Source organism: Phascolarctos cinereus, unplaced genomic scaffold (assembly GCF_003287225.1).
Source record: "Phascolarctos cinereus isolate Bilbo 61053 unplaced genomic scaffold, phaCin_HiC Scaffold_5;HRSCAF=322, whole genome shotgun sequence".
Classification (NCBI taxonomy): domain Eukaryota; kingdom Metazoa; phylum Chordata; class Mammalia; order Diprotodontia; family Phascolarctidae; genus Phascolarctos; species Phascolarctos cinereus.
In genome coordinates, this window is record NW_027555958.1 from 32,440,358 (window position 1) to 32,462,522 (window position 22,165).

Consider the following 22,165-nt stretch of genomic DNA (forward strand, 5'->3'; position numbering starts at 1 on the left):
CATAATTTAGGACAAAGACAAATATCAGCACAGTTGTATGATGCTTAACTAATAAGGAGACCACATCTTTAGGTGTCCAGACACTGAGTTCATGCCAATACATAAAAAATTCTATTAAGCCACAATCTTTCCCACAAAGTACATGTATTATGGTACCATTTTACAGGCTCTGAAGTGAAATGACACTCACAGTCACAGTTACTGCCTGAGGCACTATTCAAAATCAAGCCTTCTGATTCCAAGTACAGACCTGCCTTGCAAAAATACTCACAGAGATCAATAAGACAGGCAAGTTAAATTGTTGAGAATCCCCTCCTCAGTATTTCCTTTTTATGTATTTTTAAGAAAACAAATTTCACTGGTTTCAGCATACTCTTCTATATTCTAGGAGACTCCTAAATACCATGACAAAGCAGAAATTGGATTTTGGATAGAAAAAATACACACACACACACACACACACACACACACACACACACACAGAAGTTGCCTTATTATGTACTTTGAAGCAATATGCTAAAAATTCAGGAATTATTTTTAATTCAGGCACTATCAATAAAAACTAACTTTTATTTAGCACTTGGATACTGTCTATAATTTCAAGATCTGGTGCACAAATAGCTAAATGTGGATTTCTAGCTGCTATGGGTTCCTTGGCGAACCTTAACTCCAAATAAAGTAACTATTATCATTCTCTAACATGATACAACACTAAGATTCAAATACAGGGCAAGGGGAAATCATTTTTAAAAATAAAATTGCCATTGACTCCAAAGCCTTCTTTAATTTTAATTTCTTCATCTAATGCTCATTACAGGACTTGTTTTAAGGATTAAATTTAGGTACAACAGGTTGGCTTAAGCATAAGGCTAGATAAAGATATTTTTAGCATACATCTAAAAGTTATTTTTAAAGGGATGAAGTTTGAAGAATTTACATCCATCTTTGCCAAGAGATTTTCACTGTACATACAGTCCTTCTAGTTCTCTTTTCCACAAAGTGAAAACCTTCAATTCCATAATAAAAATCTCATTACTCAAAAAGAATCAATCATTCTCAACATCTGTGATGAAAAGTCACTGAGAAGGGACCATCCACCCTCAGAAATGGTGGCAGAATTTGCATCACTGCTTAAGACTTTCACTTTCCAGAATGGTTTCCTAGAATGGCAAGAAAGATTCTCTTTTCTTCCTCAAGTTCAAGACAATTCACAGAGAGCAACCACATTGCAGCAGAAAGCCTCTCTCTATCTGGAGTCAGAAGGTATAAGTTCCAATCCCAGCTCAGCTGTCATCATTTAATACCTGTGCGGCCTTAAGCAAGACCCTTAGACTTCTCTGGGGCTGAGTTTCCTCATTTCAAAAATAATGGGGTTGGACCAGATGACCTACAAGGTCCCTTCCTGATTTAAACTTAGGATCCTAAGAATCTACCTAATGCCCCCAGGGCTTCAGAGGACTGACACCCAAGGATCAGATCAGAGAGCTGTTTTATACTATTTTCTTTCTCCCGGAAGAAGATACTTTCAGGGAGTCTCTCTTAAGAGTCTGGCCCATAGCCCTACAAGACAGGCAAGTTGTTAAGTGATACTTTCATCTTCACCTAGAGAAATTTAAGGTGTGTGTATGTGTACATGCAAGTATGTTTATAAGAATGACTCATCTACACTATACAATAAAACTCAAATTTCGAAGTGGAAGCCAACCTCCTTCTTCCTTTCTCCTTCCCACAATTACTCCCATTTTAGTAATTACAATTTGAATCATTATTCTAGTAATGCCATCAATTTACTTAATTTGGCATTTCTTTCTAGCAATATTCAGTAACAATGTCCAAAGTTCAACAACTCCCTGGGACTAACGGACACATTTTTGAACTGTACATATTCATTTTCTTCTGAACATTCTATATAACCTTAACAGTGAGTTTTCAGATTCAACTGCTTTTGACCATTAAGCACCTAGCACATGCGAGGTTCCTTATATCTAATGCACACACAAAGCTAACCTTTAGTTTAATATTTTTATAAACAAAATAAAATTTTACCTTGAGGATCTACAACACATCTAGATCCGTATTTGCCTGTGACAATGTTTCAATTCAGTAAACAAAGAACAAATACCTACTATGTACCAAGCTACACACAGGAGAGGTGTGGATCAAATCTTGAGAACTGGAAGAAACCTGGTGGTCAGGCAGTCCAACTGCTACCTGAGGGATGGATTCCCTGGACAGCATCCCAGGCACGGGTGCTGCTTAGACACCTCCAGTTACAGGAGGCTCACAACCTAACACAGGACAGTTCACCCCATTTTTGCTAACTCTAATTAGGAAGTTGATTACATGGTGTTTTTTTAAAGTTACATGTGAAATTAAGTTATCTACTCCTTATAAATAAGGTATTGATGACTTAGATCACCAAGGAAGCTACATTAGCACTACTTCCTCCTCGTGAAAATTTTAGATACTCTACTATATATATAGCATCTTTTCTTATGTTCTGAACAAGTAGGACTTTTACAAATAGAAAGCAAGCTATGTAGAATGCCCACTTACAGTTATATGAACCTTGATCTAGAGTTAAGGGGACCTTATAGGCCATTTTTGCCCAAATCTGCCATTTTATAGAGGAAGCAAATGAAACCAGATAGGCTAAGTGATTTGTTCAGGGTCATACAGATAATCAGTGGCAGAGGTAGGATTTGAACTTCGGTCTTCTGACTCCAATTCAGCACTCTATGAACTACACTATGTTGGCTCACTTAATAATACTTACTTTCGTAGGTGGTCATGTTCTTTCAGAAATAATTCAGTTCTTCTATTGTTCACTCCGGAACCACTTTTATATGACCTGGGAGAGAAAGAAAAAAATTGTAAATACATTTTGGCAGGCATATTGAAAAGCAGTTGAGTGTTATTACTGGTAAGAATGTAGACTACACTTTACCCTTAAATACAACTTGCATAAAATCCAAGCGAAGCTTACAAATTATGTTTTTTTTTTCAGTGAATAAATACGTGTGACTAACGGGCTGTCCCAAAAGTCTTAGTGCAATTTAAAGCTATGAAAGCCATAACATGCACTAAGACTTTTGGGACACTTTGTTTTTGTGAGTGTAGGAAAGGGGTGTGGGGGTGTGTGTGTGTGTGTGTGTGTGTGTGTGTGTGTGTGTGTGTGAATTTTCTTTCAAAGAAAGAAATGCCATTTTAGTGGCATGGGCTACACTTGGGAGCAGCCTACAGTCAGATCAATATAGTAATTCACACTGGTGGTGTCTAGTCAAGTGAATAAGCATACTGTTAAATGAAGAATTAGCATATTAAAATTTATAACTCCCTCTTCAAAACAGCAATGAATTTTTACATAAATATGAATGTTTGCCTCTAACACTCTTTGAGGGAAGTGAAAAAATATCTTCTTATGCCTTGTTTTCCTGTCCTCAAAACATTAATTTTTGTTTCTTACTACTAGCCAAACTCCTTGAAAAAACTGACTACACCCAATCCTTTTCTACTGTATCTCCCCAGTCCCTTGCAATTTAACTTCTGATCCCATCACTGTACCAAAACTGCTCTCAAACATAATCAATAACCTCCAAGAAACCTGTCCAAGCCAATTGCCTCTTTCATTACTTCACCTTCTTGGCAAGGTGCCACACTGCTGACCACCCACCTCCCTCTCCTGGAAACTCTCGCCCTGCTCAGCTTCCAAGTGACTTCTCTCTTCACTCCTCTTCCTGATCCTTTAAAGTCTGTCCCTCAAGGTGCAGTATGTCTTTAATGCTCTCCTTTCCTTTTCCATACTCTCTCCATCATTCATTCCCATACCTCCGCTACTACCTTGTCTCCAGCGCCAGACTCACATGCCCCATAGCACTCAACCAAGACTCTACATGCTCAAAATCTAGGTCATGTGCCCCCTAATCTACTCCTCTCTGATTTCATTATGCCTGTCAACAGGACCAATATTTGCCCAATCTCCCACATAAAAACCTATCATCTGCACTTCTCTCCCTCTTACTTAGTGTCTAAGTCTTACTGGCTCTAACTCTGCCATATTCCTTACTTTTGTTTCCTCTTCTCACCACCACTACTTTACTTTACCACAAGTCTTTACTGGCACCTACCTGGACTACTGCAAAAACCTTCTAACAGATCAGCTCTCCTAGCTCTTCAGTCTACCTGCACAGGCTCTTCTTCACAGATCTACTCTCATCACTTCTCTGCTCAAAAGCCCTCACCGGCTCAGTGTAGAACACTAAGTGACGTCCAAACACCTGTGCCCCACATTCAAAACCTTCTACGTCAACTTTGCCCGACTCTTCCAGGTTTATTTTCTATGACTTCTTACCATATACTTGGTGCTGCAGCCCAGAAGGACTAGTCAGCATTCTCCACCTGCACATGCCTGACCACCTGCCTGCCTCTTCCTGTGCTGTCTTCTATTTAATTTCTGCCCACACTCTAAAGTTTAACTCAAATATCACTTCGTCCAGGAAGCTTTCCTTAACCCTGACTCCCAGGCTTTGGCTTGCACCTCTCATTCATGTGTCCTGCATTATTTCATGTTCTTGTCATGTCATATTCCACTACTAGACTGCAAGTTCTTGGAGGACAAGGCCTAAGCCCTCTTTAACCTCTGTTTATAAATGTTATTAATAGGTTCTGTACCTTTATCTCCCCCAAATGGAGGTAATAATTTATACTGCCAAGCACATAGCAAAGAAAGGAGAGAAAAATAAAGAGTCAAAGCAAGTGGCAAAGAAAACTGTACTAAGTCTCTCTGAAATTTAATCAGAGGAATACAGAAAGTACTATACTATATCTAGCTATAGGACTTCTGGCACTAACAGCCAAGCTCCTGGGAAAACAGTCACAAATCTAGAGCACAGGTGGGGTGGGGAGACAGGCCTCTCAATATGAGGAATTTAACTGTCACAGGGTCTGCATGCTTTTCTCTCAGGGAAAGGAGTAGTACTATCCTCAGGCTCTCAGGCCCAAGCTTAACTTATGAATGTAGTTAAATTTGTTTTCTTTTGCAATCTTGCTTGGCAAGCCCTCTCCCACTACTCAGTCAACAGGAGAAAAAACTGAAAGGTAACACAGGAGAGGAGAGAACAAAAGCCCAACTAGTAAAATACAACAGTGCGGGATCACTGAGCATCCTGGCTTCAGCAGCCCCCATGGGCATCCATATATCTCAGAACCAATCTTCACAACAATCCTGAATCACCAAATAAAGACAAATCACGTGCAATCGTTGTTATTTACTTAACTCCTACTATCTAGGCTGCCCCCTAGATGCTGGGAAGAGAGGAAGGGGAGAGGAAATGACTAAGCCACAGCCACTGCCATGCTGCAAGCTGGAACATCCTCTGGTTTCTCTCTCTGCTCTCAAAGCATTTATTAAGCACTTACTATGTACAAAGCATGAAAGGTAAGCCTGCCCCTGCTCATATTCTAAAGGGGGAGACAATACATTTGGAAGCTTCAGCTGCAAGTCAGATGAGAAAGGCTTGCGGTCCTTAGGGCACAGCCAGAAAGCAGATGGCAAGGCCACTTTTAAAATGTCACTTCCACTGATTGAAGTCCTATCAGTTTCTGATGTTGAGCTAAATGACAGGGCCAAGAACTGTGGCAACTAGCATTTCCTTTTCTAGGTTTTCAGCAGCTGCAGCTACAGCATCTCCAGAGGCAGGTGTCAGGCTACATGACCACAGGGGCTGGCTCCCAGGAGGAAGACTAAGGACGTGGGCTGGAAGCATGGCTATTCTTAGGGCTCTTGGGTTTAGGGTCCTGGGCTGTCTCCATCAGGGTTGGGGGAAATGGTGGTCATGGTGGTGGTGGTGGTCTGACGTGCCGGGCCCACACTCCTGCCTCTCCCCTGGGGCCCTGGATGCTTCAATCAAGCAGGCCAGCCCACCCGGGGAGTGACCCTGGTGGGGAGTGCAGGCTCTCCTAGACAGCAGCTGCTTCCCTGGGCTTCTTCCTCCCTGGTAGCTCCTTCCTTGGACATTTGCTTCTCCCAAATATGTCATCTTCTGTTCTAGACTACAAACTTCCAGTTTCCTAGATGATTGGTATCTCCCTGCCTGTGACCTCACGGGAGGGAAACCAATCAGACCTAAATGAAGAGACTATTCTTCATTATAAAATACCTGAGCTGCTCCCATGGGAGAGCTGCAACAACCCTTACACTTAGGAGGCTAACCTGAAACACAGACCCAGGGCCACCAGGACCTGAAGAACAAAATGCCAAGGCTCCCAAGCACCACCAAGTCCTGCTCTGGACTCATGTAGCCCTGGCCCTCAGTGTGAGGGGGCTACCCTTATTAGAGGTACCACCAGCCCCCTGTAAGAAGGAAGGGTGGGGAACGTCTCCCTTAAGGAGTCAAATGTCAAGTCACATAGCCCTTAAGACACAGAAAGGAGGCTGACTGCCTTTAACATTGACTGGGACATCTAATCCTTCTGAGAAGCTCCTCAGGCCCCAAGAGCAGGCCTCTTAGGCACTGCGGGAGGTGCTGGATACAAAGACAAGAATGAAAGCAGCCCCTGACCTCCAGCTTCCCTTCTCTTAGGGGGGAAATAACATATGTGCTAAGTCAACGCAAACAATTTCAAACAGGGGTGGGGAGAAGCACCAACAACTGGAAGAGGAAAAGCCTTAAGTGGCATTGCAGCCGAACCTTGAGAGAAACCAGAGATTTCCAAAGATGGAGATGAGAAAGGAGAACATTCCGAGCGTAGGCCCGGAGGGAACAATGTCCCACATATAGAACAGTAAGCAGGCCAGTGTGGCTAAACACAGAGCAGATGAGGGGCGGGCTGGGAAATCAGGCTGGAGAGATGGGTCTGAGCCATACTGGGGAGGCCTTTACAGGCCAAACGGGGACAACTGCAATGGGAATTCAAAGAAAGAAGAAACCACTTGAGGCCAGGAAAGTCCTTCAAAACTCTGTGAAAGAACCAGGGTTGTGTTCAGCTCTGGCGACCCCATTTCAGAGAGCTAAGACAGACTTTTTTTCTTTGTCAGACCTGTGATTTAAACAGTGTAGGGAGCTCTCAGTAAGGAATGTCCTCCATCAATGTAGATCACCAGGTGCTAAAGCTTATAGTCTGAAGAATTCCCAGATCGCATGGCTGATGCCTGAGGAGAGACTTGAATCCAGGTACTGCTAACTCTGAGGTGGAAAGACCAGAAAAAGCAAAGACAGAAAGGAAGGGGTATGTACAGGCAACTGCAAACCAGTCTGAGGCAGAGTGTGATCATACCACGAAGGTAAGTTGGTATAATGCAATGAATGCTGGATGAGCACATGTATCAGAGGTCAAAGGATATGAACAATTATTAACACAAACTGTTAAAGATAACTTGAAGAGAGGCTCAACCTCTAACAGATGCAAATTAAGACAACTTTGCAAAACTCAAGTCTGGAAAAGCAGGAACAGGCTGATGGACACAGCAGCTCAGAGCCTCTTTTGGTGAGGAGTCTGGCTGTACACAGGCAAAGTTACAGTGAAAAAGAATGATACCCTTTGACCCAATAATTCCATTGTTAGAAATAGATCCTAAAAGTTATAGCAAAAACAATCCCCTTCCACCACCACTACCACCGCTACCCTCCCCAAAACCCTGTATGTTCTTATCTTAATCCATCTAGAATAACAGAGGAGTGGTCAAATAAGGAAAAAATATTTGTACTGAATGAATCTCTCTGATAAGGGTTTTTAGTATCCAAGATACATAGCCAGCTAAGAGAAATGTTTGTTAAACCAAGGCCATTCTTTAAGAGACAAGTGGACAAAGGATAAGGAGAAAGACTCCTAAAGAGCTGTAGGATGATCAACTGTGAATGACTTGGCTCTTCTCAGCAACACAATGATCCTTGACAATTCCAAAGGATGCATGATGAAAAATGCTCTCGGCCTCCAGAGAAAGAACTGATGGACTCTGGATGTAGACTGAAGCACACTACTTTTCACTTTCTTATGTTTTTTGTGGGTTGTTTTTTTGGTCTGTTTCAGTTTTCAACATGACTAATATGGAAATATGTTTTGCATGATTGCACATATCTAATCTGATAAACTGCTTACCATCTCAGGGAGGGGAAAAAGAACATTAACAATTGTTTTTACATGTAATTGGGGGGAAATATTTTTTTAAAATCTGTAAACTATTAATGACCACCATTAACAACAGGTTTCATCTCATACCTTACAAATTGGCAAAATCAACAAAAGACAAGAACAGTTCACGTTGCAGGAGTTTTAGAAAGATACGTGTACTAACGTTGCTAAAGCTATGAATGAGTACATTTATTACAAAAAGCAATTTGGAATGATGTTAATAAGGAGGCTGACACCTACATACATCCTGACTGAGACCCTACCGTGCGGCATAATAAACCTTGAAGAGGTCATTAATAAAAAGGCTCTATATATGCCAAAATAATGATAGCAGCACTTTTCATGGTAACGAAGAACTGGAAACAAAGCTGATGCCCATCACTTGAAGTACAGCTAAACAAACTGCACGTCATGCAATGACTGTGATGTAAGAAACAAGGAACACAATGAATCCAAAGGAGCACAGTCCACATGAACTGATGCAGGGCAAAGTAAGCAGAACCAAGAAAATAGGCATAATGACTAGAAGAGTGTCCACAAAATCATTAAAATTGAGCGATGAGAAATTGTAATGTTGGCCTCAAAGAAAAAAAATGTAAGGACATCTTCCTCTATTCCTTTGGGGAGGGGATCTCCGACATCAGATTTTTTTAGAAATATAAAAAAGTTTTGCATAATTTTTTTTATTCCTCTTTTTCTTTAAAAAATTTTTTGTTAGAAGTGACAGCTCTTTTGGAAAGGAGAGGGGGAATACAGAGAAAATATAGATGTCCTAAGAACAAAAGATATCAATAAAAATATTTTTTTTTCAAAAAGTTATCTATTCAAAGATTTCTAGGGCAACATTACATGCAACTGAAAAAACAAAACAAACAATTCCTATAAAAAAATCTAACTCTTCCTTCCCTGTTGGCTTGTTAGTTACTTCCACCCCTTAATACTGTTCCCCAAGGTTACATCCTCTCTCTTTTCATTCTATACTCTCCACTTTAGTGATCTAATTCCTACCCACAAAAGCAACCACCATTACCGTACAGACAACTCCCAAGGCTGTATCTCTTGCCCTCACCTTTCTCTTGTGCTCCATATTCACATATCCTCTACCTGGATGTCCCACTGGCACTTCATATGTCTCAACATACCCCCTCTAGGTATCCTCTCGAGGTCATAAAGAAGGCTCCTCAGCACACTGGGCAGACCCAGTTATGGGATGATAAGAACAAGAGTTGCACAAAACAGGCAAGCATGGGTGAGCTGGGATCATCATCAGGAGGAGAGCCACTCACATCAATAATAATCACACATGCATCTGGGTACTACTTCCTGTGGGGCTCAGCCCAGTTCTCTGTACCGTGAGCATTCTTAATAAGCATTTGTTGAAGCTGGTGCTTTTTAAACATTATAAGATAGTATAAAAGGAAGGCCAGTGGGGAGGCTATTGGAAGAGTCTCAGCAAGGGGAATAAAGGCCTGGCCTGAACTAGGATGGAGAGGGCTGGGAATGTCAATGAGAATGAAAGGAGACATGTGCAAATCGATTAGATTTGACAACTCAGTGGATACAGGGGGTGAGGAAGCAGGGTAAGTCAAGGACAACAATCAGACTTTGAGCTAGGATGACTAGGAAAACAACAGCAGTATTATAACAGAAACTGGGATGTCAGGAGGTCAGAAACAATTGTTACGGCAAAGCTTGGCTTCAATCTATTGCATTTGAGGGTAGTGGGGATGGCCTATTACAAAGGGGGCATTGCTACTGTGGAAACTGGAAATAAGATGTGGAAGTAACCTAAATACAGAAGCAACAATTATAAAAGTACCACTTTTACAAAGACGCTCATCTAAAGGTTTGATTTTCCTTTTTTTTAAAAAAAACTTAACCTTATTATGGGGTTAACTTCAGTTACCTGCAAAATTCACTCAGTGAAAACAAATTACTCTTAGAACTGTCTCCATCACACTCTCATGCTGTTATTCACATTGTTCTCTTATGTAAACTCTGTATTTTAGCTAAAGTGGTCTCTTCTACATTCCCCAGATTCCTGAATTCCTCCAGCTGAGCTACTGAGCTCCCATCTACAATTCCTTCTTCTTCTGGCTAAGGCCTTGGCCCCTCCTTGGTGACAGGCCCCTTTCTCTGAACACCTACGGTACTTACTGTTTCAAATGTTCACACATATTTACATACTTATTTATGGATACCTGGGCACATATAGGTACCTCCCCCCCCTTCTACAGTGTCTTTCCAAATTAGACTTTAAGCCCCTCAAGGGTCTAGCATGCCTTTCTATTCCCCAGAAACTAGTACAATAGAAACATTCAAATATTTGTAGTTAGTGATGATGATAATTGAGGAGTTATTATATTAGGGCCTGAAAGCTGCTGAATCAGAGCAGCTCCTAGAAATACCAGAGAGTGCAGAGGAAATGGCTTTCCAGGGTGATAATATGTACCAGTAATTAGCCTTTTATTAATTCTGCATTTCCTTTCTTTAGCTAGCCCCATGAAAAGTACTAAAGAAACATTCTACTTAGGTATAATTTTGCCCATAAGTCATTGCTCATGTGTGTGTGTTTCCTATTCTGGTCCATTATTAGAAAAGAACAAAAGAAAAACAGCATTTTGGGGGGCTTTGAGCTAGTATGCTAGCTAATTAACTGCTACCAAATGAATAAGTAAAAAGCAAAGAATGGGACTTTGGACACGGGTTATGCAGAAGCAGATCCTAATCTATGGAACAATATGGCAGTGTCTTCCCTAAAAGATCCTGTTGTATTCTACCATGTACCTACAACACATTGATCATATGAGAAGAGTTTCCCATAAGGCATTGTTTTAACTAAAATGATCAGATCTGCAGCTTAATTGAAATGATTAGCACACATTTGTCAATGCTAGTTAAAGAAAAGATTATCAGAGGTCTTCTCTGTTCTCAATAAGGACAGCTGCTGAAAATAGCTATCCTTATTAATACTAAGAATGGACAAGATAAAAGTCAATAGGTAGCAATTTCTCTTAAAAGACCTACTGTTTGAAATTCTGTGACAGAAGAACAAGGCTAATGAAGGTTCCAGTCTCTCATCTGGCCATCTACCTATTCCCGGTTTAAGCTCCTTGCTGAAAAGCATCCCCACTAATGGAATTAAGTCTCCCCAATTTATATGCCTACAGACATACTGCTATATTACCATAATGTGTACTCTACAAATATGTTGAATATAAAATTCACCTGAAGGTTCTCTTTTAATTTCTAAATTGGATTAAAGGTTGCTTGAGTTTTTATTATATAACTTGATAAAACCTGACAAATATTCATATAAATATGCATAATGACTTACTCAATATCCTTTCGTACTGATCCCATGAGGTTCTCTCTTTCCCGTATTGCCAAAAAATTTGCTTTGGTTTTATGAAATTCATGTGTGTAATCCTGTAATAGAGCAACATAATATTCCCACATAAAACAGTTTCTGTGCTTCAATCAAAATGAATTTCTGTCAAAGTAACTATTTAAATAACCACATTGCAAAATATACCAAAGAGCAAGAATCATCCAGTTAAGTAACACTTGCAAAATGATTTCATTAAATGTAAGAAATGCTTTCAGAGGACTGCACTACTACGGTGGCCCCCAAGAGAAGGTACAAATGTGGAAGAGCTTTGTTCTATAAAAATTTGCTGTAATCAGTATCTAATTTCAAGAATCACAGAACTGCACAATTGCAGAGCTGGACAGGACCTCCACAGCCATCCAGTCCATTCATATGGAAAGGAGTTCCCTTTCCAATACATTTAACAAGCAGTCACCCAGTTTCTGCCTGAAGAACTGCAAAGGGGGGGGAAATCACTAACTGCCAAAGCAACCCATTACACTTTGGGGCAGCTGTTAGGAGCTATCAGCTGTCTGTAGCAGCTATCAGTAAGTGAACATTATGATTTTAAAAACATTATTCATTTTGAGACAATACAACCTTTAGCAACTGGTGATCAGAAGACAAACCCTAAAAAGCTTATTTGTTTACGTTAATAATAAAAACAAGACTTTAAAAAATAAATTACACAGGTGAATAGTTCCTAAATCTTTCACATTTAAAAAGCTTGACATTAATTTTAAACAAGCATAATTTTAGAAAGTAAGATTTTAGAGGCAAAAAAGGAGCAAGGGATAGGAATCACTAGACTTGCTATTCTTTCATCAGCCATACTTAATGCAGTAAGTTTTCGCTTTCCATATATGTATATTTCCTTATATTTTCCTTATAGTTATGAAGGGAAGCAACATGAAACAATTATCACTAGTTAAAGTGTTGAATAACAAGCAATAAAGTTTGGGGGGAGGCGGTGTTACACAAAGTTTACTGAAGCTGCTAACTTTATGTGATAGTAAACACATAAGTCATTTGGGGAAAAATTAACTGACACATTTGGAATTATTCAAACAATTTTTTCCCCAAGATAAAAGAACTTTTCTTATACGTTCCAACACAACTTTTGTGGTTGTACCACATTCATCTATGTGCTCATTAGTTTAGCCGATGGGATTTACTTTCAAATTCCGTACCTTCATGAATGTATTTCATTTCATAAGAGAAGCCACACATAGAAATGTAGTTCACGTAAAATGCTCATGCAACTCTAGGAGAACAGAACCTACCACAAAACTTTAAGGAACAAAGTCACCTACATTAAACCATGCCCCTTCATTTGTGGGCTTCTTTAGATTTCAAAGTCATCTTCCCCAAAGAATTTAAAATTCTTGGGCATCTTAACAGAAAAATGTAATTTAGTTATTCTGTACTTTTGATGAATCTTAAGTAGTTTTTCCAAAAAATATGCCAACAACAAAGAATCACCTTCCCATGTTGTTACCATCATCTTTCAAAAGCAGGAACACCGATTGTGGTCCCTTAGCGCCTGGTACTACACAAAGAAAACTATCTCACCAGTCCAATCTCTACTCATACAAAATTTACAATGTGTTAAATGACTGCAGCAGTCAAACTGCCAGATTAGAATTATTTCCCTCAATGGGTGCCTCATTTTGTTCAATGGTTGGGATGTCTGAAAAGTTATGTGTAAAATGAATTTTTCAAAAGCAAATCATTTAAAAATCCACTATCAATAACAATGTAAAGGAAGCTTAAGATCAATAATCTTTTATATTAAATCTTGAAGGAACCTTGGAGATCATCTAAACCCAACCAACTCACTTTAGAGGAGGCTACTGAGGCCCAGAACTGAAATGACTTCGATCAAGCAAACATTTATTAAGCACATGCTATGGGACAGGCACTGTGCTAGATGCTAGGGATACAAATACAATGAATCAGACAATCTTTAATTACAAAGAACTGACATTCTAATGGGGAAGACAAATGCACACAGAAGGAAATACAGAAGAAATCTAAAGAAATGAAAGACAAATAAATACAAAACAGCTTGGTAGAGGAAATCAGGAAAGGCTCATGCCAAAGGTGGTGCTCAAGGTAGGTTTAACAAAGGCATACATACGCTCCAGGCACGAAGGATGGACAGTACAAAGTCACGGAGAGAAGAAACGGAGTACTGCACTGGTAACAGAGTTTGGCTGGTCTCAGGGTGCCAGAGGTGGAAGTAATGTGGGCTGGAATGAAACAAGGAGGTCGGAACACAGGCTGGGGCAGGGCTGCTAAGGACTTTAATAGGGATCCACCAGAGTGGAATGGAGACAAGTAACAAGGTCATCCCTATGCTTTGGTGGCAGTGGGTAGGATGGACTGAAGTAGGGAGAGACTTGAGACAAGGAGAGCCATCAGAAGGCTGCTACAATAACCTAGGCAAGAAGTGATGAGGGCACGAACTAAGACGGCAGCTGTGTGAATAGAGAGGGGTCAATTTCAAGACATGGATAAACAGAAATGGCAGCAAGGTTTGTAAACTGCCTGGATCTGGGGGTGGGGAAGAAGGACAGCAGAAAATAGAAAACTATGCTAAAGTTATAAAGCAAGGAAACGGGAAGGATGGTACAGGGAAGTACTGTATAATAAGGCTGAAAAGACAGATGGGGGCCATGCTGTGAAGAGCTGTAAAATGCCAAACAGAGGTGTTTACATTTGATCCTTGAAGCAACAGAGAGCCACTGGAGTTTATGTAATAAAAGCATAACACAAGGGCAGCCAGGTGGCTCAGTGGATAGAGTACCAGCCCTGCAGTCAGGAGGACCTGAGTTCAAATCTGGCCTCAGACACATAATACTCACTAGCTGTGTGACCCTGGGCAAGTCACTTAACCCCACTGCCTAGTGGGGAAAAAAAAAAAGAGTAACACAGTCAAACATGACCTTAAGGAAAAAATCACTTTAGCTGCTACGTGGAGGACAGACTGGAGTGGGGTAAAGCCTGAGACAGGAGGCCCAATTAGGAGGCTCCTGAAAAAGTCCAGGAAAGGAGCAACAAGGACCTGCACAAGGGCAGTAGCTGTGTGTGATGAAAGAGGTGGACAGATCTGAAAAATGTTGTACAGGAAGAAATGGATGTATGGTGTGAGAGCAAGAAGCTGAGGAAGACACTAAGGTTGTGAACCCAGACGACCAGATTCGTCCTTACCAAGATCTACAACTACTAAATAACTCATTACTCACCTGGATCACCACCCCTGCACCCTCTTCACTTTCCTCTTTTTCAATCTCTACCCTTCAGCTAGCCAGCTTAAAATACCAGGGTCCTCCACTGCCAGCTCCCTTGCTTCCTCGTGTCCTGCCATCACTGCATCTTGCCCAATCCCAACCCCCGTATTACTCCTACCATCCATACCCTCTGCTCCTAAAGTCCCATAAAAGTGCGGGTTATATCTGTTACCCTTTCTAGTCCCTTGGTGATTCTTCATCCTACTCCCCAAAGAGACTGTTCTAAATCTTCTCTTCTCTCCAGACTCCTCTACCTCCCTTTCCCCAGAACCATCTAGCTGTGAAACAAAGCTTTATACTTTACTGAGAAAATACATCACCAGCTCGCTCTTCTCCTTTTCCCTACATTTCACAACTCCACGACATTATCCCCTATTCTTGCCTCCTTTATTCCAATATCTGATAAGAAGACGGCTCTCCTCCTTGCCAAGGCCAACCTCTCTACATGCAGCCTTACTCCCATATCCTTCTGTCCTCTCTGGTGATCACTTCATCACCATTTCCCCCAATATTCAATCTCTCCCTATCTCAAGTGGTTCTTTCCCTACTGTCTACAAACATGCAGAACTCTCTTCATCATCCTAACAACCTTCACTAGACCCTACCATTCCTCACAACCTGTTATCCTAAACCACTCTTCCCTTGCTCAGCCAAACTCCCAGAAAAAGCAGTTGCTAACAGTTGCCTCCAATTCACTCCCCAGTCATGGACTGTGCTTCCAACCATCTCACTTAACTGAAACTGCCTTCTCAAAGGTTAATGATGAACAATACAGGAGCAGGGAGAGAGATACCTTAGCAACTACGGAGAGAGGAAAATCTCTTGACCAGACAAAGAAGAGTATACCAAAGGAACTGAAAAGACTTCACACAAACAAAATCAATGCAGTTAAAATCAAAAGTGAAAGAATTGGGGAAAAAAATCTTTACAGCAAGTTTCTCAGAAAAATGTCTATATTCAAGACATACAGGATCTGATTCAAATATTTAAGAACAAAAGACATTCTCTAATAGATAAATGACCAAAGGATATGAACAGGTAACACTCAAAAAAGAAATTCAAGCTATCAATTATGAAGGGAATTATGATTTATGTATTAATCAATAAGATATGTGCAATGGATATACTAATAATTTAGATTTCTCAGGAGACTTTGGCTTGGGAGTCAGACTTACAACGCAGCTTGAAATGATCAATCAAACCTCTGACAAGGCTCTCACGACCACTGCATTCTTGTGCCAGTGTACATTAAGGGAAGCGAATCAAGATTGTAGAAACTGTTCCTGTCACAGATCTCTAGTTCTATGACCCACCAAGTAATGACCCTCAAAATGTGAAACAATCAAAGAACTGGTGTATCGTGTATTTATGGGCTTGCCGAGGGAAGCCTCTCAGGCCCTGGAGAACGATTATCTGTAATCCACCTTCCCCTCGTCCTCTGCCACATGAGCTGTGCTTTCACTCCGGCTTGGAGAACATTCCTCACTCTGAAACTGATTAATCAAAGCACTACTTGATTACTGGCACTCCTGTATCTAGGCCGGCTTTGTGCGGTTTGCACTATCCCCAGGTTAGAGGCTGGCTCAGTAAAATCCTGTTAACACAATCATATAAAAATGCTCAGTCACTTACAATAAGAGAAATGCAAATTAAAACCACCATGAGATTTTACCTCACGCTCCTAAAGCTAGCAAAGATGACAAAAATGAAAAATGACAGACGTTGAAGGGAATATGGGGAGGACAGACACACTAATAATGTAGTTACGGCAGACTTGTGAGTTGGTCCAGTTATTTGGGAAGCAATTTGGAAGTATACCCAAAAAGTCACTAACTATGTATACCTTGGGACCCAACAATACCACTATTAGTCTCAGCACCAAAGAGATCAAAGAAAAAGGGAAAGGTTGTACAAAAACGTTCAGGTCAGTGTCCGAAGGGAGTGGAAACAAAGGGGGTACCCATCAATTGGGAAAAAGCTGAGCAAATTATAGTCCACGAATGCAGTGGCTTCATTGGTAGAGAGAACTCCCCGGCAAGGAAACTCCCTTGACTAAGGTAAGCCATGATCTTTTCTGCAATTTGCAGTCTCAGGGGGCTGCACAGAATACAAAGAGGCTAAGTGACAGGTGGTACAGCCAGGGTGTGGCAGAGCTAGAACCTGAACCAAGGTGTTCTTGGCCTCTCCTCTAGTCACGCCTCTCACGTGAATGTAAAGGAATACTGCTGCATCATAAGAAACAACAAAAAGACTGAGAAAACATGGGAAGACTTTAATAAACTAATGCAGAGTCAGATGAGCAGACCAGGAGATTTTATACAATGTCAACACTGTAAAGAAAAACAAGTTTGAAAGACTTAAGAACTGTGACAATGCAATACTCAACTACAATGTCAAAGGAAGGACGATGAGGCACACTAGCCCATCTCCTGACAGAGAGCTGATAGTCCAGGGAGACAAAATGAGACATACATCTGACATGGACGATGGCTGGGGGTGTTCTCATTGGTTATGCTTATTTGCTACCAACAGTGTTTTTGAGGGCAGGGAGACGTTTGGTGACAGTGAGGCTAAAAAAAGGAGTATTAGGGAAGCATTTTTTAAAAAGACACAAAACAGAAGGAAATTCAGAAGAAGACAGAAGGGCAGGACAGCTTTGAAGTTAACCGCTGAACTGATTGTACACTTCAAGACACATGCTGTATGTAGCAGAGTTTTGTGGCTTCATGAATCTCTTAATTTCTATTCTTTGTATATCAAAATGTTTGTTGGTGTTTTCTAAGTTCAGAATAACAAAAAATAAAGTTTTTTAAAAGATCATATTGAAGCCAAAATGTAAATCGAGTTTCTCTGTACTTCTGGTAACGCCCAGGAGGGATTGGTTTTTCTTTTTTTCAGTCTTACAGAGTAAAAATTAAAATCCACGTCCCACCTCCCCCAGTGAAGTTCACAATAAGTATCAAATCTCTGAAGGCCTTTCCTCAATCCTTATCCTTCTCGCCTTCTCGGGAACATCTGACACTAGTGACCACCCCTCCTTCTGGATACTTTTCCTCTCTCCCCTTTCAATATCACTCTTGGGTCTCCTATCTGTCTAGCTCTCTTCATAAGTCTACTCTGCTGGCTTAACTTCCAGATCACACCCTAACCCTCTTCTTTCATATGGTCTTTCTTTCAGTGATCTCATTAGCTCCCTGGGTTTAACAAGCACCTGTGCACTGACACTCAGATCTATAAATCCAGCCCTAGTCTCTCCCAAGCTCTGGTTTCATATCACCAACTGCCCATTGGCCATTTCGAACTGCATGTCCCATAGAAGCCTCAAATTCAATATGTCTAAAGCAGAACTCATCAATCATCTTTTCCCCAACCCCACTCCTCTTCTAAATTTCCCTATGTCTGCCTAGGGGCTACCATCTCACTAGTCACCCAGATTCTTGATCCTGGTGTCCTCCTCCACCCCTCAGTCTTACTCACACCACATACTCAATCAGTTAATAAATCTCGTCATTCCTATCACTACAATTTTCACATCACAAAGAAACACATGCCCTTCTCACACTAACACGACCACTAAGCTCACTTGGGCCCTCACTAACTCTACTCTGGACCACTACAACAGTCTCTTAATCGGCATTTCTGCCTCAAGTCTCTAGCCACTCCACTAGAGCCACTGAGACTGGACACAGCTGCCAAAGTGATCTTTCTTTATCAAATATATGGCCGTGCCATTTGTCTACTCAATAAATTCCAAGGATTCCCTAATATTCTAAGAATAAAAAATCTTCTACTTGCCACTTACAGCTCCTCACAGACTGGCCCAAACTTCCCTTTTCCGTCTTATGACCCTTCCCAGTCACTAGAGTTCAGCCAAACCGGCCTCTTCTGTTTCCCCATCTGTCTCCCCTGGGTCTTTGCCTTCGCTGTCCCTCACGCCACCTCCTTAGAATCCCTTCTTTCCTTCAAGGCTGAGCTCAGATGACACTTTCTGGAAGAGCTCCTTCCTGGTTCTCTCCCAGCTGCTCAAATCACTCTGTGTCTGCTTCCTAAATCCCTTTTCACTCTGTCCACACACACCCCTCCCGTGACTAGACTGGAAGTTACATAAAGAGCAGTAATGGTTTCATTTTTATCTTTATACCCCCAGTACCAACACTGTGCCTACTTGTCAACTGACTGACTGACATTCTCACTAGGAACAGGGAAATTCACAAGTGTTAGGTATGGGGGGAACAATAACAGGTTCCATTTTAGACATGCTGAGTTTGGCATGTCTACGGGACATTCAGCCTGATGTATCCGACAGGTAAGCGGCACTGCAGGCCTGAAGTTCAGCAAGAGCCTAAAAATGGATCATCACCTTAGAGATGATAACTAATCTCATGTGAGCTGATAAGGTCACCAAAAGAGTGCAGAGAGAGGATAGTTTATAGCTCAAGGAAAGAATTCTTTTCAATAGTAAGTAACTCTTTCCTAATTTATCTTTCTTCAAAAATCTAGAATTTTGTCAGATGGGCTCAAAATAAGGTGGCCGAACATACTATAAAAAGTCTCTTCTGTCTCCTGAGCATCCTTCTCCCACTGGCCATAACTCCTTGATCACAGCTGGTAAGCCAATGAAAACACTAGGTAATTAATTAATTCCCTAGAATTAATTAACCTAGACCTAGATTATGCCTCTTATTAACCAGTCCTCAGTTTCATAAGACAATTGCAATAGTCAAGAGCCCTTTTCAGAACGTACTTTGAAAAAAGACATGTTGAGAAGCTGTCCTACAACAAAGTGAAAAACTCTGCTCAGAAAGTTCTTTCCTTTAAAAAAAAAAAAGTGAATCACAAGGGCAGCTTCCCTGCCTTGAATTGTTTTAAACTCTTGTGAAGAATATTTAATGGGAAAGTGTGAGGCACCGAGTTACCTGCAAGATGTCTCGGTGTCGCTGCAGCGTGTGCATGAGGGCGGCATTGAGGGAGGGGACGCCAGCACTGTTTGTGTACTCTGCCATCTTGTCATTTACTCCTGTAAGCTACACAAAAGGACAGGGCGTTAAACGAGGCATTTCAGAATATGTGAACAGACCCATGGCACCAAAGTCACACTGCTTCTCTGTCTGCCCTCTCTACTACATGCCACAGCGCAGGAAACAGGGGTAACACATGGGGAGAGGGAGGCGGATGGAGTTAGGTCACTGTCATCCAACGTTAACACATAAAAAAAAATCTAACATGGCAATGGGAAAGCTGGCAACAACTGCAGCAAATGTCACCTGTCTGAAGTAATACAATAAATGGCTAACTTGCTATCAGAAAAAAAAAGATAAGACGATTTTAAATAGCACTTACCCTTGCCAAGAGCTGCTCAATTTCCACAGCCATTGTTTCAAACATTCTGTCTTGGCTTGATCCGTTTAAAAGGGGTGTTGTGTCAGAACTAAAGCAATATTAAATTAAAGGGAACCCATTACTTCCGGTACCAGCCAAGTTATATAATAACAGTTTACAAAGAACTCAAGCATAATTACTGTAATGTGCTCTTTTTCTTTTGAACTAAATTTTCTAAATTAGCTTTTTCCATAAGACTCATACCTAACTTACACCACAATACTTTGACTTCTGAACTCTGAATAAATCCAACGCAAATCTATGCAAATTTTAGCCATAATCTAAAAAGATTCTCACTCATTTGTCAACAGTCAATATGTATTATAAAACCACTTAAAAGAAAAACTTAAAATTTTCAACATTTGCAAAGCCAGGAAATAACTAAAGCCATGGCAATATCTAGTTCAACTCTGGCTTCAAAGAAACAAAAAATTCTACAAAATTAAACTGTGCAAACAAGATGCAAATCATGTTAACTCAAGTACTCAGAAAAGTAATGTTTTATTGGTTTCTAAAGGAACAAAACAAATAGCAATAACGATCTCTTTAACACATTTAATCTGATACATGCTCTATCCCAAAAAAGAAACAAGTGAAAGTTAAATCTGAACATAAATAGGAAATCACTTCCTTATTCCTAAAATAGTTTGCAAAAGACAAATTTCCAGATTTTAAGAATGAATACAGAGTGATGGAAAGAACATAAAACCAGATATCTGGTGACCCAGGTTTTATACTGAGCTCCACCATTAGCTACTTGTGTACCTCAGGCAAATCACTCTCTATCTCTGGGTCTGTTTCCTCCTTTAAAAAAATCTCTGGGGCAGCTAGGTGGCACAATGGATAGAGCACCGACCCTGGACTCTGGAGGACTTGAGTTCAAATTCGGCCTCAGACACATAACACTTTACTAGCTGTGTGACCCTGGGCAAGTCACTTAACCCCACTGCCTAGCCAAAATAATAATAATAATAACAACAATAATAATAATAAAACCTAAAGTTTTAGTAAATTTTTAAACAGTTCATTCTCAAGTCTACATCCTTTCCATGGCCAAGTGACAAGTTACCAACAAGATATGAAATAAACAAAGTTGATGCCAAAAGAGATGAGGGGTGGCAAGAGGTTTAGAAGGTTCTCAAGTAAGAATGGAGAACTGTTTTTAAGCATAAAATGGGCAAGGGGCCATCGGAGGCAGGAAGACAAAGGTTTGAGCCCTGCCTCCAGTATATACTAGCTATGTAAACCTAGGCAAGTCATTTAAACTCTTAATGCTACAAAGCAACTCTTATGCATTGGCAGAATGAGTTTCTATGCTAGAAGTTCTCTACCCCAAAGAATTCACAGGTCTAGACAAAATAACTCGTCTGCCGACCAAGGTTCTCATCGTAGCAATCCTCCCTACCACGCCAAACATGCACCTCTATACCCACCGGTCAATAAAGTCCAGGGGCTCCTTAGAATCAAATCTAAAATTCTCTGTTTGCCATTTAAAGCCCTTCATGACTTGGCCCTTTCCTTCCTTTCCAGTCTTCTCACATTTGACTCCCCTCCATGCAGAGACCCTGGCTTCCTGGCTGCTCCTCACTCTGCCCCTTCTCACTGGCCCCCCAGGCGTCCTTCAAGGGTCGGCTCAAATCCCACCTTCTGCAGGAACCTATAGCTCTTAGCAACTTCCCTCCAAATACTGCACCACCACCAGGCCCCTCACACACCCCTCGCCCCCTGCCATGCATAGCTCATAGCTCCTCCCTAATTCCTAATTTACACAGTGCCTCCCAATAGTACAAGAGCTCCTTGATGGCAGGGACTGTGTTTACCTTTCTTCCTATTCCTAGAGCTCAGCACAGTGCCCTGGAGCCCTAAGGTGTAGAAAAAAGCAACAAACTATGAGGATTAGAGAACTGCCAATAGCCACTGACAGGAACCATTACTCAGCAGGGCACACAGGCCTCAAAAAAGGGAACCAAGAACCAACCTATATGCCATAGAT

General features: G+C 41.0%; 1 protein-coding gene across 3 annotated transcripts in view; it reads right to left on the bottom strand.

The window, feature by feature from the left end:
• Window positions 1-22,165, bottom strand: part of GOSR1 (golgi SNAP receptor complex member 1) — a 77,115-nt gene that overhangs the window by 42,120 nt on the left and 12,830 nt on the right. For all 3 annotated transcript variants that reach the window (XM_020963246.2, XM_020963245.2, XM_020963247.2), the window contains 4 exons: window positions 20,134-20,221; window positions 19,710-19,817; window positions 11,468-11,559; window positions 2,777-2,851 (listed from right to left, as the gene is read on the bottom strand). In XM_020963246.2, coding sequence (XP_020818905.1) covers window positions 2,777-2,851; window positions 11,468-11,559; window positions 19,710-19,817; window positions 20,134-20,221 — 363 coding nt within the window. The remainder of the gene's footprint in view (window positions 1-2,776; window positions 2,852-11,467; window positions 11,560-19,709; window positions 19,818-20,133; window positions 20,222-22,165) is intronic.